This window comes from Polypterus senegalus, chromosome 13, assembly GCF_016835505.1.
Source record: "Polypterus senegalus isolate Bchr_013 chromosome 13, ASM1683550v1, whole genome shotgun sequence".
NCBI classification, from domain to species: domain Eukaryota; kingdom Metazoa; phylum Chordata; class Cladistia; order Polypteriformes; family Polypteridae; genus Polypterus; species Polypterus senegalus.
In genome coordinates, this window is record NC_053166.1 from 152,990,219 (window position 1) to 153,006,362 (window position 16,144).

Below are 16,144 nucleotides of genomic sequence, written 5' to 3' on the forward strand. Positions count from 1 at the left end.
TTAACTAATTTGAGACCATGCAACTTTTAGGATATTTGCTTTTAAGCGATGTGTTTTCTGTGTTGCGTTTGTATCGGTAAACACTGAGATTATTGGTTTATCTTCCACTAAAACGGCACAGCCTGAAAATTGCCGCGGGCATTGCCATTGTCTACGGTAAGATATCTGTGCCTAAATTACTATGGCGCGTTTTTCATTGCCCGTGTGCCCATCACGTGGCGATGAAACCCATGCGCCTACACGCGTATAATTTATAGTCTGTATTAGCAGAATCTAGAGGAGGTCGCGTAAATGTGATTAAGTCCTTTCCTGTATAGTTAAGTCTTGGTCGACCAGTTGGTGTGATCTACTGTACGTTTAACTACAAATCACGGATAATGCAACAGCTATTTAAACGTGGAACAGAATGCCTGGGAATTAAATCGGCCCGATCTCTAATCTGCGTCTAACCGACGCCATCAAGAGACATTTGTACTCCTACGCAACGCTGGGCGGTGTTTGACGCGCATGAAAAGCGACGGATCTATTTCCCACATTCTCTAGGCAAGAAATAATGGCAACCAAAACCGAACGAATCTTACTGGAGCTTCAATTAATAAACTACGAACAGCAAATTATCTGCCTAGAATTGCAACGACGGAAAAGATTGCGTTCCCGGAGACGATGGTATGAGGACGGGAAGCGTATAACAAACCGGCTCGTGCTCATCCCGGACACAACCGGGCATAAAGGCGGTAAATGACCTGGAATTTCAATACATCAATGCTATCTTAATGGCATTTTAAAGAAAACTACCTATTGTGATCCGTGTCTCGAATGCGTGGACCTCAAAAGCGGGAGTTTTCAGGGTCTGTCTGTTTCGTAATCTTTGACCGATTTCTGCTGTTAATTGATGTCCGTACATTTTAATTGTGGAGGGCCGCAAACTCCCTCTGTGTATGTCCTTCGCCATTTTTCGGTATTCTTGTATATCTCAACCTGCTTCCGGTTAAGTTTTCTAGCGGTTGAATACACATGGCAAAACCAAAGTCCTGTATACTAGCACCGACTTTCCGAACTTTAAAGAGGGATCAATATAACTTTATGAGATATATATATATATATATATATAATTTTTATTTTACTCCAAACTCGTTCAATATAAACCAAACATTTTTCATTGTGGAAGGTGGTCATTAGAAGATGACAAACCCTGGCCGGCCTTGGTCACCCCTCAAAGTGCATAGTTGTTAGTATTGATAGTTTAAATGAAATGGTAGTGTTAAATTTGTACTGATGTGGTGATTGGGTTAATGTTCTGGTATTCTCAATGGAAGCAATAGTAAAGTAACTTTTTTTTTATTTATTTGTTTTCAGGTGTAGAACATGATGGAGGCCGTAATTTGGGGGGGAATCTCGATAAACTGTGAGCTGTAGAATCTTCAACTGGTACTGCTGCCTAGATATGTGATCTAAATGAGATGACTTTTTTTTTGTTTATAGTTTTTAATATCTGCTTCTCCCTGTACAATAAATAAAACTAATTTCACTTGAATTTACTGCCCTGTCATTTGTGTTCATGGACAGTGCCATTTAAGAGAAATGTTTAGATAGCCAGAACTGAACCTGTTAAGATTCCTTTTGAAATGCACAATTTAAGACTGTCTGCGAACTTTGGTGCAAAATCTAATCTTCCTATGATATACTTGCTGAACCTCTTTGTTTTTTTTGTTGCCCTTTCGCTACACTCTTAACGCTCCCTGACCTACTAGTGCTAACAAAATGGACTGCTGAAGGAATACTCCACTCAGGAGGGCTTTTTGTTACTTACCCCCACATAGTTTGTAGTGATGGCCAAGAAAAACATTTTATTTATTTATTTTTTTTAATATGTTGAACAGATAATTCATTGGTCAGAAGCCCAGATCAGTAACTAAATATTTATGATCTAAGCAAAACGTGTGCACAGAGAGACATTTAAAACAGAATAAAATGTTAAGTGTGAGTGAAAAAACACGCCAAATACTTGTGCATGTACCAGATGCTTCAACTAGCAGAAAGTCCATTCAGTGGTGCAGTTTCACAGACTGCCGTTCTTTAGTCCTGCAGTGCTTTTATTGTGAATAAAATTGTAACACCAAGATGCAGGTCTTAAATACACATTCTGTTCCAAGTGATTTTTTTTTTTTTCAATACATTTCAGTTAAACTACATGAATGCATTTATTAGTAATGTGAGTGTGATCAAGTGACAATGTGACACATGGATTATGCAACATGAGTAATGTGAAGTTTTTTTTTCATGGGTGTTTCCGATATTTTCTGCAGGTCTCCATAGATATCTATTATATCAGAACCTTTTGTTATCTCTGTGCTACAAGAAAAGCAACACCATTTTATCACTACCATCACTATAAACTAAAGAGGGTGGAGGGTGGTGGAGTATTCCTTTAAAGCATTGTACAGTATATTGCACTAAGATTTGATGTTGAAGCTAATTTCTACTGACCTTTAGCACAGATTTTATTTATTGGTACCCACCAAGATGATACTGTGAATTGTGCATCAAATTACAGTATTTCTAACTTGTGTCAAGAGTTTCATTTAGAACAGTGATCTCAAACTATAGTCCTGGAGGGCTGCAGTGGCTACAGGTTTTCATTCTAACCCTTTCCTTAATTTGTGACCTGTTTTTTGCTGCTAACTAACTTATTGAGAATTCATTTTGATTGACTTGTTTTACTATTTATTCCCTGGAGTTACTTCATCGTTCCTTTTGAATTGCTTCATTTCTTTCCACCCATCCATTATCCAACCTGCTATATCCTAACTATAGGGTCACGGGGGGTCTGCTGGTCAGCCAGCACAGGGTACAAGGCAGGGAACAAATCCCGGGCAGGGTACCAGCCCACCGCAGATTTCTTTCCTTAAACAGAAATGAAATGTGAAGTGAGTGAGCTAACAGAAGACCAACATGTCAGGTCCTCAAACTCCAACTAATTTCACTCCAACCAGTTGGTTAATTAGACACCGAGTCTTGTTCATTAAATCCGTTCTTTAATTCTGTGGCTTGTTGCTACTCTCATTGTGCAATAGCAGACATGTCTGAGATAGATAGATATCTATCTATTTTCTTTTCTAAGAGCACTGTTAAAATGTTTTGGGGATCAGAGCAGATCAGCATTCCCGAGACCTTCATCTTTCCTTATTTTCAGATTTTGTATGATGGACACAATGTGCTGGTCATGTTTTGGTTTATTTTATATCTCATTATTGTTTGGCTGCTTAAGGAAAAAGAAACAAAGGGTCTGAATCTTCAAGAGCGAGTCAAAACTAATTCAAAAGAAGTTAGTTAGCAGCAAAAACAGGTCACTAATTAAAGGGGTTAGAATGAAAACCTGTAGCCCCAGACTGGTGTTTGAGATCAGAGGGGACTGGGTGGTCTCTTGGTCTGGAATCCCTACAGATTTTATTTCTCCAGCCGTCTTGTTTTTTTTGTTTTGTGTTGTTTTTTCTGTCCCCCTGGCCATTGGACCTTACTCTTATTCTATGTTAATGTTGACGTATTTTGTTTTCTTATTGTGTCTCTTATCTTTCTATTCTTTATTATGTAAAGCACTTTGAGCTACTGTTTGTATGAAAATGTGCTATATAAATGTTGTTGTTGAGATGCCTGATTTAGAAGTTTAAAAGTGTGTTGGTGGAGTATTTTTATTTTTAAATATGATACTTTGAATCTGATGACATGACTGGGTTCTGGTGAATTTACCTATGGCTTTCACAGGCGGAAAAGAAACCAAACAAATTCCAAAAATGGATACAATTCTGAGGTTTTGTTCCCATGAAAAGAGAAGCAGCGTTCTGGTAATCTGTCAACATTTGTGACAGGGTGATATCTCTTTTGAGAGTTCTTTCTGTGAAAGAAAGGCCTTATAAATACAATGAGAACAGTGAGTATGCCATTGTGTGCTTCACATGGCCATTTACCCATAATTCCTGCTGTGCACAGATCCCATTTTATGGCTGCAATTGAAAGGATGTTACACAAAGGTCGGAAGTTGGAATCTCAACTCCTATTTCATCATACAAAGTTGGCTTTTTTTTTTTTTTTTTTTATTTTGGCGAACGTGCCAGTCATTGGTTGCAGAGCTGATAAATGGAGCCGAGTGACCATCCATTACCAGCCCAATGAAGTTGCACAGCTGCTTGCTTTTTGCTTTATTGTTCGTGCTTCCTCTAGTGGATATACGTGTTTTTAAGTGAATGCACACTAATGTTTTCTTGAGAAGCGATAAGCCCACATCACAACATGGGCACAAAACGCTGGTTTTATTCAAACAGTAAGTGAGCAGGTAATTTGTTTTCAGGGATGAAGTGTGTTCAGGGGTACAAAAAGGTCAAATAAAACTTGCTCTATAAGCTGTCATGTCCCATCAGAATAATCAACACCACACAAATGCTCAAGATTGTATGTCCAGGGTGCAGGTCAGGCCATTCCAGCAGTTTCTCCACTACTACTGCTGCTGTGCCCACTGCTCTCTGTGTTTTCATCTTCCTCCTCTTCTTCATCCTCCTGCTGGTCCATTACCTCCAAGCTCTCGCAGATGAGGCTGATCTGCCTCTTCATTTGCAACATGGTTGTCTGCATCTTTTCCATCTTCTTCTTCAGCTTTGCTGCAATGGCCTTGTGGGTCCTCTGCTGGGCATCAAACTCGCGCTTTAATGCCCGGTAGCAGTTGTGCTGGGCCAGGGTTTGGTGGGTTAGAATCTCTCCACAGCCCATGCTGCACGGCCTCCTCCTGAACTCGCAGCTTTGGACGTGTGTTGGCAGGTCTTTTCTCAAGACCTCAACTTCACAGCCCTCGTTGGTACAGCCAGTCACTTCAAAGCCACAGGAGGTCAGGTGTTTGCACTGCTCTGCCAGGGGAAATGTGGCCAGACAGCCATGGATGTGATTCTTACACTGTGGGTGGAGGAACAAAAATACATTTTTAAAAGTCAGCCTGCTTGCACTTCCACACATTCGTACTGGTAGTGGAGCCCATCGCATCAAGGATCCCACTTGGGCACATTGACATGGCAATAGCAACAAGGCATGATGAATATCATTTTAATAAATTAACTGTGAAATAAAAAATACAAGAAACAACATTCAACAAGTTATGTAATATATGCAAGGCGTAACATTCAAGTACGTTTGGCGACCAAGTTAACGGAGATGAATGTTGGGAATTTCATATTTTTTATATACTTCATCAAGGAGTCAGTTATTAAATTTTTGATTAAATAGTTTTGTAACAATGAGTCATATTTAAATGTATTAATGATAACAGTACAATTCCATTTTCTAGTTGAATTCAATAAATACATTTTAACAGCGCTTTACAATGGAGTTAACAACGGAGCACAGTGGTGGCTCAATGGCTTTCATACAAATCAGACTGCAGTGAAACTGATGTTAAGATGGCATCTTCTGGTGAGTGTTATTGGTGGAGGGTCTGTGACTAATTATTCAATTTTCAGAAAACATTTTTTGAAAGTTCACCTAACAGAGAAGTACCTGATAATTAGCAATTGAAAAATATCTATTAATACAAAATGACCAATATTAGCAAAAAATCAGCATTAGTATTACCCTGTGAAAGAAGAAATGGAACTGAAGTTCCCCATCTAGCTGTTAATATTGGTTGAAAACCAATACATACATGAGAACTTGAAAAGGAACTGATTTATTGTATAATGGGAATGTGAATGGTACACAATGGACAAGAAGTTCAGGGACTGGCCATGACTGTTCGTGTATCTCTAGGACTGAAAGATCAGGGGCTCATGCAGAACAAGGAAACCTTAAGTGTGGGGACTGTGGTGGGACTCGGGGACTTAAGCCCCTAATCTCTGGCGCCCAGCCCCTGATCTTTCAGTCCCTAGAGATAGATGAACATTCATGGCCGGTCCCTGATCTTCTTGTCCATTGTGTACCATTCACATCTGCACTCACAGGAGCAAAATATTAGGAACCCCTGCAGAGGCGTAGCTGGGGTTTTCAGCATCCTGGGACAACTGAAGATTTCGCGCCCCCTCCTGTTTGCCAAAATGCAATGGGGAAATTTAAAAAAATGTATGTATTGTATCGTGTTAGCCATTATGAATGTAGAGTAAAGTCAAGCAAAATGACCCCTTTTATTGGTTAACTGAAAAGATTACAATATGCAAGCTTTCGAGGCAACTCAGGCCCCTTCTTCAGGCAAAGATGTAATGGGTTAGGGTTAGGGTTAGGGTTGATTACATCTTTGCCTGAAGAAGGGGCCTGAGTTGCCTCGAAAGCTTGCATATTGTAATCTTTTCAGTTAGCCAATAAAAGGTGTCATTTTGTTTGACTTTTCTCTAGTATTATAAGAAAAAAAATTTCATTTTTTATTTTAAATAGTTTTAAATTTTTAAATATTTTAATTTTTTAAAGCACATTTATGCGTATATTTTCAGGGTTTTGCTAAATTTATAAAGATAGAACAAAGTAAAATAGTTAAGACAACAATGGTAGTTTGAAAATATAATTATTCTAAAATATTATTCAAATATAACATTGCAAAAACTTAAACATTACATTGGATATAATACTATAATAATCTGAAAATGAAGGTAGTATAAAGTAAAAAAAAATAGTTGTATTATGTATAATACTTTAAATGTAATTATTAACTTTTAATTTTCCTAGCCTTTGCTGCTGCAGATTTATCGATTCGCTCATCAAAATGTCTGCTGTCGGTCACCGCCCGCTCCACACTCAGCAAAGCCAAGGCTGACAATCTTTCCTGTGCCATGGATGATCTCAGGTAGGACAAGATAAGTTTTAATTTACTGAAAGATCTTTCACAACTGGCGATGGAGGTTGCAACAGTCAGTAAAATCTGAAGACCAACTCTCAGATTTGGAAATACGTTCCCTATACTGTACAATAAAGCAAAATCAGAAAGAGACAAAAAACAGGAAAAAGATCTCCATGGAGTGATGGACTGAGTATGCAAATGTTTTTTATTTACTTTTTAGTGCATTTAAGAATGGAAAACATCTCATTGTAAAATTTCGTAACATCAATTTGGCACCCCCTGGATGCTGCGCCCATGGACAGATGTCCCCCCTTGCCCCCCACTAGCTACTCCACTGAACCCCTGTACCTGTGACTATCCGTGCAATTATCTAATCGGCCAATCTAATGGCAGCAGCACAACACGTACAATCCTACACATGCAGGTCAAGAGCTTCAGTTCATGTTCACATGATTCAGTGATTTAAACCAGGGGTAGGCAACGTCGCTCCTGGAGGGCTGCAGGTTTTTGTTCCAACCCCATTTCTTAAAGAGAAGTCAATTCTTGCTAATGAAGCTCTAATTGCTCAAGTGACATTTTGATGCTTCATTTTAGTGGTCTCGCTTGTTAAGTTTCCCCACCCTTAATTGCTTATTTCAGTCTTAAATGGCTACATTCAGTGCTTTAATGGCTCTTTATTGGCAATAAGATGCAGTCCTGCTTCCATTTACACCTGTGTGGATTTATCCTGCACTATTTGGTTTAATTAAAGTTAAAAATGTGACATGATACGTTTTAGGCTTCAAATCATTTGGATGATTTAATTGGAAAGGGAAAAAAAAATCAATGATATAAGAAGCTAACATTGCAGACTAAAAAGCCATAAAATTAAATAAGGTCTGAGATTGGCAAGGATTGGTTTCTAATTAAGCAATTGGGTTGGAACAAAAACCTGCAGCCACGGTGGCCCTCCAGGACCGACACTGCCCTGCCCTGCCCTGATTTAGACTGTGGCATGATTGTTGGTGCCAGGCAGGCTGATTTAGGTATTTCTATAACTGCTGATCTCCTGGAATTTTCATGCAGAACAGTCTTGGGAGTTTATTTAGAATGGTTTGAAAAACATTCAGCAAGCAGCAGGCCTGTGGATGGAAATGCCTTGTTGATGAGAGATTTCAGACGAGAATGGCCAGACTGGTCGAAGACGACAGAAAGGCATCTCAGAATGTCTAACATGTCGAATCTTGAGCCAGATGGGCTACAACAGCAGAAGACCACGTGACGTTTCACTCCTGCCAGCCAAGCACAGACAGCTGAGGCAGCAGTGGGCACCGTGTCACCAAAACTGGCCAGCTGAAGACTGGAAGAACATAGCGTGGTCTGACGAATCTCGATTTCGGCTGAGGCTCACAGATGGTAGGGTCAACGGCATGAATCCATGCACCCAACCCGTCTTGTGTCAATAGCCCTGGCGGGTGGTCCTGCTGTAATGGTGTGGGGAATGCCTTCTTGGCACACAATCACTGTTTGAATGCCATGGCCTATCTAAGTATAGGGTGGTCTAGATCTAATTATGCAGCGTTTAATGAAATGCAGGAAAACAATACAAGACAAAAGAATTGCTGTTCGACTGACAACCGTCTCCCCGCCATTTTGGAATGCAGTGTGCAGGTGCTGCCATCTATCGGCAACAAAAATACTTTTTGTGAATTCTCTATGTAATAAACTTAAGTTATAGCGTAATGAACATTGCATAATTAGATCTGGACTCTGTATCTTGCTGACAATGTGCAGCCCTCCATGGCCACAATTTACCCGTCTTCTAGTGCCCACTTCTAGCATGCCAACACACCGTGTTACAAAGAAATCGTCATCTGAAACTTATTTCATGAATGTGGCAATAGCGGTGCTACTACAATTTGAAACTGCAACTCCCAGCAGTCCCTGCAGTGGCTCTGATTGGTCTTCTGCTGAGGTTGCAGGGCCTTTTGGGTGTCAGAGGAGGTCAGCGCGGCTTTTAAAAAGGGGGCCGATGACCAAAAGAAACGCGGGTTCCTGTCTGTCTGCCTTCTGTTGGGTGACCTGTACTTATTCGTTTTGTCCTCGATCGTTTCGTGGTTGGGGTCTGGATTGTCTGCCGTCTGCCTGTGAACATGGGGACTGTAAGCAGATTCATGGCCACCCTGCGAAGAAAGGAGCGCTCCTGAACCCGTCCACCTGTCTTCACCATCATCTTCAGGATCTCCCGGTAGGACTATCTTTACATTCCCAGTCACCTATATGCTGACGACTGCCAAATTTATTTCTCCCTCAAGCCAACTGACTCCACCAAACCTCTCCTCGACTGCCTATCTGACATTAAGGACTGGCTGGCTGTAAACTTTCTTCACCTGAACGATTCAACAACTGAGGTCATTGTTTTTAGTCCCGACTGCAAACAGACTTCACCCCTTGGCCTCGACTCTCTTCCCATTCCGGTAACTTCTTCTGTCTTCAATCTTGGAATCAAAATGGATACGGCCCTGAAAATGGATGCTCAAGTCAACAGCACAGTGAAATCCTGCTTTTTCCATCTCAGGCGAATCGCCAAACTCAAGCCTCTTCTGTCTAACCACCTCCTGGAATCAGTAATCCATGCATTCATTACATCCCGGCTCGACTACTCAAATTCCTGCATATATGGTATCAGTAAGGCCACTCTTTCTAGACTCCAACTGGCTCAAAATGCGGCTGCAAGGCTTCTAACTGGAAGCAGCAGAAGCCAACACATTACACCAATTTTAAAAACCCTACACTGGCGGCCGGTTAGATTCAGAATCGATTTTAAGATACTCCTCTTGACCTATAAGGCACTAAACGGTCTAGCCCCCGCATATTTGAGTGTCTTGCTCCATCCTCACAATCCTCTTCGCGTTCTTAGATCCGCAGATCAGTTGCTCCTAACCGTTCCCAAGGCACGTTTTAAAGCTCGTGGTGAAAGGGCGAAAAAGCCACGTCTGTGCACCCAGGCTCTGGAACTCCCTGTCTTTAGTGGTTAGAAAAGCCACCTCAGTCGCCTCATTTAAATCACGCCTATAAACACACTTCTTCACATTGGCTTTTACTTCTTATCCTGTCTCATTTCCACTTGTTTCTTCCTATTTCCCTATTTTATTGGGTCCTCTGGCCTGATTTTAGTATCTCTGTTTTAATTTCTCTCTTAATGTTTGTGTTTAATATTTTGTTTTTAGTCTTGCTTCTTTTTAACTGTACAGCGCTTCGGTCAGTTGTAATGCTGTGTTTTTAAGCGCTCAACAAATAAAAATGGTATGGTATGTATGGTATTCAACGTGCACATCTCTGGACTATCTACAGTAATCCCTCCTCGATCGCGGGGGTTGCGTTCCAGAACCCCTGCGATAGGTGAAAATCCGCGAAGTAGAAACCATATGTTTGTATGGTTATTTTTATATATTTTAAGCCCTTATAAACTCTCCCACACTGTTAACATTATTAGAGCCCCCTAGACATGAAATAACACCCTTTAGTCAAAAGTTTAAACTGTGCTACATGACAAGACAGAGATGACAGTTCTTTCTCACAATTAAAAGAATGCAAATAGATCTTCTTCTCTTCAAACGAGCGCCATCAGGAGCAGAGAATGTCAGAGAGATAGAGAGAGCGTGACAGAAAAACAAACAATCAAAAAATCAATACGTGCTGTTGGGCTTTTAAGTATGAGCACCGCAATAAAGCAGCCGCAAAGAAGGGAGCAATGTGAAGGTAATCTTTTAGCATTTTTTAGAGTAGCCTCCGTATCTTCTAAACAAACAGCCTCTGTGCAAACAGCCCCTCCGTCAGGAGCAGAGAACGTCAGAGAGAGAGCACACGTGATTAAAGCAAACAATCATAAAATCAATACGTGCTTTTGGGCCACCGCGATAAAGCAGCATTTCTTAGAGGAGCGTCCATATCTTCTAGGCAAACAGCCCCTCTTCTCACACCCCCTCCGTCAAGCGCAGAGAATATCAGAGAAAGACCGAGAAAAGCAAACAATCCGCTTGGGGAAGCGCATCGTATATCATTGAGGAGTTTTAGTTAATATGTAATACGTGCTCTGATTGGGTAGCTTCTAAGCCATCCGCCAATAGCGTCCCTTGTATGAAATCAACTGAGCAAACCAACAGAGGAAGCGTGTACCATAGATTAAAAGACCCATTGTCTGCAGAAATCTGCGAACCAGCGAAAAATCCGTGATATATATTTAGATATGCTTACATTTAAAATCCGCGATGGAGTAAAGCCGCGAAAGTCGAAGCGCGATATAGCGAGGGATCACTGTATTCCCATCATTACATCTCATCCGTCGGCGTTTTTCATGGACCTTACTCTGTGTGTTATGTTTGTGCTTTGTGTATTTAATGCATAGTCGCCGTAAGAAGAACAGGGGTGGTATCGTCGTTTTCATTTATTGACTTTGTTTTCATGACATTCTTTAATTGCTGTCTGATTATTAATTGCTGTCTGATTACTTTGCTTTGGTTTTGTCTCTGTTTGTGAGTGCGTGCGGGTCGGGCCAAGGCTGGGTGCGTCCCTACGAATCTCCACCATAAAAAAAATAAATCACCGTCTTCTCGACGGTGTGAATCTTAGCGGCACCGGACCGCTACATGGCAATGAGTTCCACGTCCTTCAGTGGCCCAGTGTAGGTATAAGTTTAACATGTCACTGTGTTCTGTGCAAATCTATCTTGTAAAAACCTGATTTTGTGGTACAGCAGACACATAGCCTGCAGATTAAGCACACTAGAGCTGCCATGCAAGCAATATGACAAGAAGACATACTAGGACAAATGGACACCGTGTGCGGTCAGACTGTGGGAAGCTGTAAGCAAGTCCGTTTTTCATGGTACTAATGGCGCTTTTCCACTGCATAGTACGGCACGACACGGTTCAGTTCAGCTCACTTTTGGGGGTTTTTCCACTGGGAACAGTACCTGGTCCTTTTTTTAGTACCACCTCAGCCGAGGTTCCAAGCGCGCCGAACCGTTACCAAAACGTGACGTGTAAACTCTGCTGGTCACTGATTGGCCGGAGAAAATCGTCATTACTGCGTCACTGGCTAGTCTTTTCTTTAAAGGTACACACACGCGGAAGTTGGTGTCCCGTCTCTCCATCGCTGGACGCAGTTTGTTGCATAAGTGGATGAATGTTTCTTCAGACATTCGAGAGTTCTCCAGCCACTGAGTGTTTGTAAAACCGGGAACAATCACATCCCACCACTCTGAAGCACGGTTAAATGTCCAAACAGATGGTCTGTTGCGGCGACTTTTTTGCAAAATGTGGAAGATCTGTAATATACAGAATCAGCATTTTAATGTTACACTGGCAGTTAAGTTCATTTTATGCTTTGCAACAGTGATAAAAGTTAGCTAGTGATGTGCTTTTTTTAGATGCTTACCCTTGCGCGTCGTCGAGCTAAAGTGTTGTCGTTGTCTGCGTGTTGTTGTAAAAGTTCCATGTGTCACGGCAGTAGAGGCGGCGCAACTCTAACGACACGTGAATAATCCCGCCCACTCTAAAGCGGTACTAAACTGCAGTCGAAACGCAAACCGCGCCGAACTGAGCCGAACCAAGGTGAGCTGTACTGAAGCGTGCTGTGCCGTACTATGCAGTGGAAAAGCGCCTTAAAAAAAAGACCAGGTACTGTTCCCAGTGGAAAACCCCCCAAAAAAGTGAGCTGAACTGAACCGTGTCGTGCCGTACTATGCAGTGGAAAAGCGCCATTAGAGAGGAAGGGACCCACAGAGACTGCTCGTGTATAGCGTCCAAAGTTCTGCCGTACACCCCTGCCCACAGCTCTTGGCTCCAGTTTTTTAATCCACTTCCCCTAAATGTCCACTGATGTCCTCGAGTATGTGATTCACCTCTGAGCTTAAGCCACGAAGGACTGGTGTTGTTTTGAGAGCAACATGAGGCCCTACCGAGTATTAATCTAGTGGTCCTAAGAATCTGCCCACTTGAGTGTAAATGACCGTCCTCTTTTTTTCCACATCACTCACCTTGATCTGAAGCCGACTGATGGACCTGCACAGCCGATACATCACAAGCAGCATCTCCTTGTGGACAGGCTTTCTGCAGTAGGGGCAGCTCTCATGCCTATGGAGAGCAAAAGGTTATCATGAAGAGCAACCAATGTGCCATCCTGGCACAGCAAAACTGCAGGACTTGGTAGACAGAACCACAAACATCGGCTCTCAGCAGCTCATGCCAGCCTGATTTGGATCCCAGGCTTACCTTCTCAGCCACTGCAGAATGCATCTCTTGCAGAAAATGTGCTTGCACACGATTCGTACTGGGCACCTCATTACTCCATGGCATATTGTGCAGATCAGGTCGGGGTCGGGCACCTCCACAAATTGCTCCAGATCATAGCCGCCACTCTGCGGTGAGAAAGGAAGGGCACCTTGTGTTATTGTTTGACTGCAAAGGTGAGCTTTACAGCGATGGAAATGTGGAGAAACGAGGACAGGCTTTGTCTGGTCCTCTCCGTGTCCACGCTGTGCTCATTTATGGACATTCTAGTACCAGCCAGCCCTTGTTCAACCACACAAGCATATTAGAAAAGCTGTGTTCAGTGCCAGTCTGTGCTCAGCCAGCCTCAACACATTCCCAGTTTCTGCTCAGTTTTCTCCATCAACATTAATACCAGTTTGTGTTCAATTATCTCTACCAATGTCAATTAGAGTTCAGCCTCCTCATCTCATTTTCTGAACCCGCTTTTCCAGGGTGAGGGGCATGATGCCAGCAGGACAAGCGGGTTCAGTCGAGACTTCCCTGTCCCCAGCTATAGATCCCAGATCTTCCCAGGCATTCTTAAGACAGCCGAGAAACAGAATCCCGTGCAGCGTTTTCGAGGTCAGACATCTTTATTCTCTTACCAGTATGTACACAGTCCTCCCAGTTAAGCACAAGTCTCTACCCTCTCACTTTGTGTTTGTACCACAGAGTGCCCCGTCACACATCTTCATATACTGGCATTTGGTGTGCTGTCTCCTAGGCTAAGCTACTGGTTGGCAGTCATCTAGTCCAGTATACCACCAGTCTGTTCTCAATCTATTGCATTGCGTTACCAGTGTGTGATCTGCCATCGTTACTATGCTACCAGTAAGAGCAAAGTCACCAGCAGTGCATTACCAGTCTTTGCTCATTCACCCCTGTCTGTGTCACCATTAAATGCTCAGTCACCACCAGTATACTACCCATCTCCCCTCAGCCAGGCCCAGTATATTACCAACTGATGGTAAGCAGTTCTAACTTTACCAGTCAACATCACTCCAGTGCACTTCCATTTTCTGTTCAATACCAGCCTGTGGTCATGCACTCCCAGTATGATACCAGTCTGTGTTCGGTTCCCCCTACCACATTACAATTCCAGTACTATACCTGGCTGTGTTAAGACATGCCCAGTATATTGCCAGTTTGAGCTCAACCATCCTTTTATTAATACCTGTCAGAATTAAATCGACCCCCCAGTATAGTCACTCTGTGCTCACTCACCCCGTTAGTTACCAGTCTGGCCTCAGCCATCCTTGCCGTTTCCAGTCTGCACTCATTCACCCCCACTGCGCTGCCGGCTTGTGCTCAGTCACCCCCAGCATGTCCCCAGCCCCTGTTCCGCTGTTCTAGCACGTCCCCAGCCGAGCACGTGAGCATTCTGTTCTGGAACTCCGCCACGTGACATAACAAAACACGACCCTCTCTTTTAACTCCGGGGCTTTTCTCGAGCGTAACAAAGGCAGCTTTGGCGTGGGGGTGTGCGGTTCGTCCAGCGCCTCACGTACGCTCGAGGGGGAACTTCACGAAGTGGCGGTGAGGCTTTGAGTGGCTGGGACGGGGATATGGCGTCTGGGGTCCCGCCACGGCCAGTGCTCGTCTGGCACACCGCGCAACTTTTAGGTGTCTGTCTGTGTAGGCGACCTTCGACATGTCACACTACCGGCAGCTTCATGACAGTTTAGTCACACAACAAACCTGACAAACAGTCAGCGGTGCCACCGTAAATACGTTTAGAGCGGACACCGGGCCGTCATCAGGAAACGCCGCATTTTGGGAATTCAATCTATCTATCTATCTATCTATCTATCTATCTATCTATCTTTTATATAGTGCCTTTCCTATCTATCTATCTATCTATCTATCTATCTATCTATCTATCTATTATATAGTGCCTTTCACATCTATCTATCTATCTATCTATCTATCTATCTATCTATCTATCTATCTATCTATCTATCTTATAGTGCCTTTCACATCTATCTATCTATCTATCTTTTATATAGTGCCTTTCATATCTATCTATCTATCTATTATATAGTGCCTTTCACATCTATCTATCTATCTATCTATCTATCTATTATATAGTGCCTTTCACTCTATCTATCTATCTATCTATCTATCTATCTATCTATCTATCTATCTATCATAAAGTGCTTTTTCAATCTATCTCAGGCTGTCTAGTAATGTACCTTTCTTACTGTGTTCATATCGAACAGGGATTCTGTGTGTTATTGGTGAAAGGGAATTGAAAATCAAGTTATAAGTAATTGTTTAAAAATGGATAACATGCGGATATGAGTGTAGCAGGAGGAGCCTTCATTTAATAGTAAAGACAGACACCAGTTTGGTTTACTAAACATTTGTTTTGGATTTCTGGAACTTGAATTAATGGAACTGTTGTTTCAAAATCTGTGTGGAGAAGGTGGGGTAAAGATGTGTTTTTGAATTTATTAAACTATTTGTTAAATATTTTGTATAGTTTAAGATGCAAAAAAAACATATTGTAAATGTTTTTTATAAATCAGTTTTGGTGTATTTTAATTTAATATATTGAAAGTTGTTTTTGCTCATATAATTTGATCTATTAAATTTTATTTTAAAAACATTTATCTGTCATATATAGTCATTCATTTCTGTGTTTTTATATATCTATCATATAGTTTGTTGCCTTGTAGATACAAATTGTATAGCATATTTGCTATGAATCTTACACCTTTCTTATCTATATTCTTTCCAGATAATTTCTTATCTATATACACACTATATAACATCTTTCTTAGCTATCCAAAAGGCGCTTTATAATAGATAGATATAAAAGGCACTATATAATAGATAAATTGATTGATTAAAGGCACTATATAATTAATAGATAGATAGATAGATGAAAGGTGCTATATAATATATATGAATAGCACTATTTAAAGGTAATATGCAATACTATATGGGTGGCCATAGATTCAAAAAGCACCATATGATAGGTGGATATCTATCTATCTATCTGTTATATAGTGCCTTTCATATCTATCTATCTATCTATATATCT

General features: G+C 41.6%; 1 protein-coding gene, 1 long non-coding RNA gene and 1 other non-coding gene across 3 annotated transcripts; 2 read left to right on the top strand and 1 right to left on the bottom strand.

Annotated features, from left to right (window-relative positions):
• The first annotated feature begins 10 nt into the window (after positions 1 to 10).
• Positions 11 to 1,534, top strand: LOC120542363. Its single transcript, XR_005636179.1, has 2 exons — positions 11 to 734; positions 1,357 to 1,534. It is a non-coding gene; the product is annotated as an uncharacterized LOC120542363 (long non-coding RNA).
• Positions 118 to 244, top strand: LOC120543455. The gene has a single exon (XR_005636355.1). It is a non-coding gene; the product is annotated as a small nucleolar RNA ACA64 (small nucleolar RNA).
• A 2,101-nt stretch (positions 1,535 to 3,635) lies between the features above and the next one.
• On the bottom strand, positions 3,636 to 14,481 carry rnf151 (ring finger protein 151). The gene is made up of 4 exons (XM_039776070.1): positions 14,323 to 14,481; positions 13,060 to 13,205; positions 12,825 to 12,921; positions 3,636 to 4,941 (listed from the first exon to the last, which is right to left on the bottom strand). The coding sequence occupies exons 1-4, from the start codon at positions 14,350 to 14,352 to the stop codon at positions 4,465 to 4,467; spliced, it is 750 nt and encodes a 249-aa protein (XP_039632004.1). The 5' UTR covers positions 14,353 to 14,481; the 3' UTR covers positions 3,636 to 4,464.
• Between the last annotated feature and the right edge of the window lie 1,663 nt (positions 14,482 to 16,144).

Coding starts and splice junctions, on each gene's coding strand:
- rnf151 (XM_039776070.1), bottom strand. CDS start 14,352: ATGGCTGAGGCCAGACTGGTAACTAACGGG. Junction 13,206..14,322: donor CCAGACTGGTAACTAACGGG/GTGAGTGAGCAC, acceptor TTCTCACCGCAG/AGTGGCGGCTATGATCTGGA. Junction 4,942..12,824: donor TCAGTCGGCTTCAGATCAAG/GTGAGTGATGTG, acceptor CTCCACCCACAG/TGTAAGAATCACATCCATGG.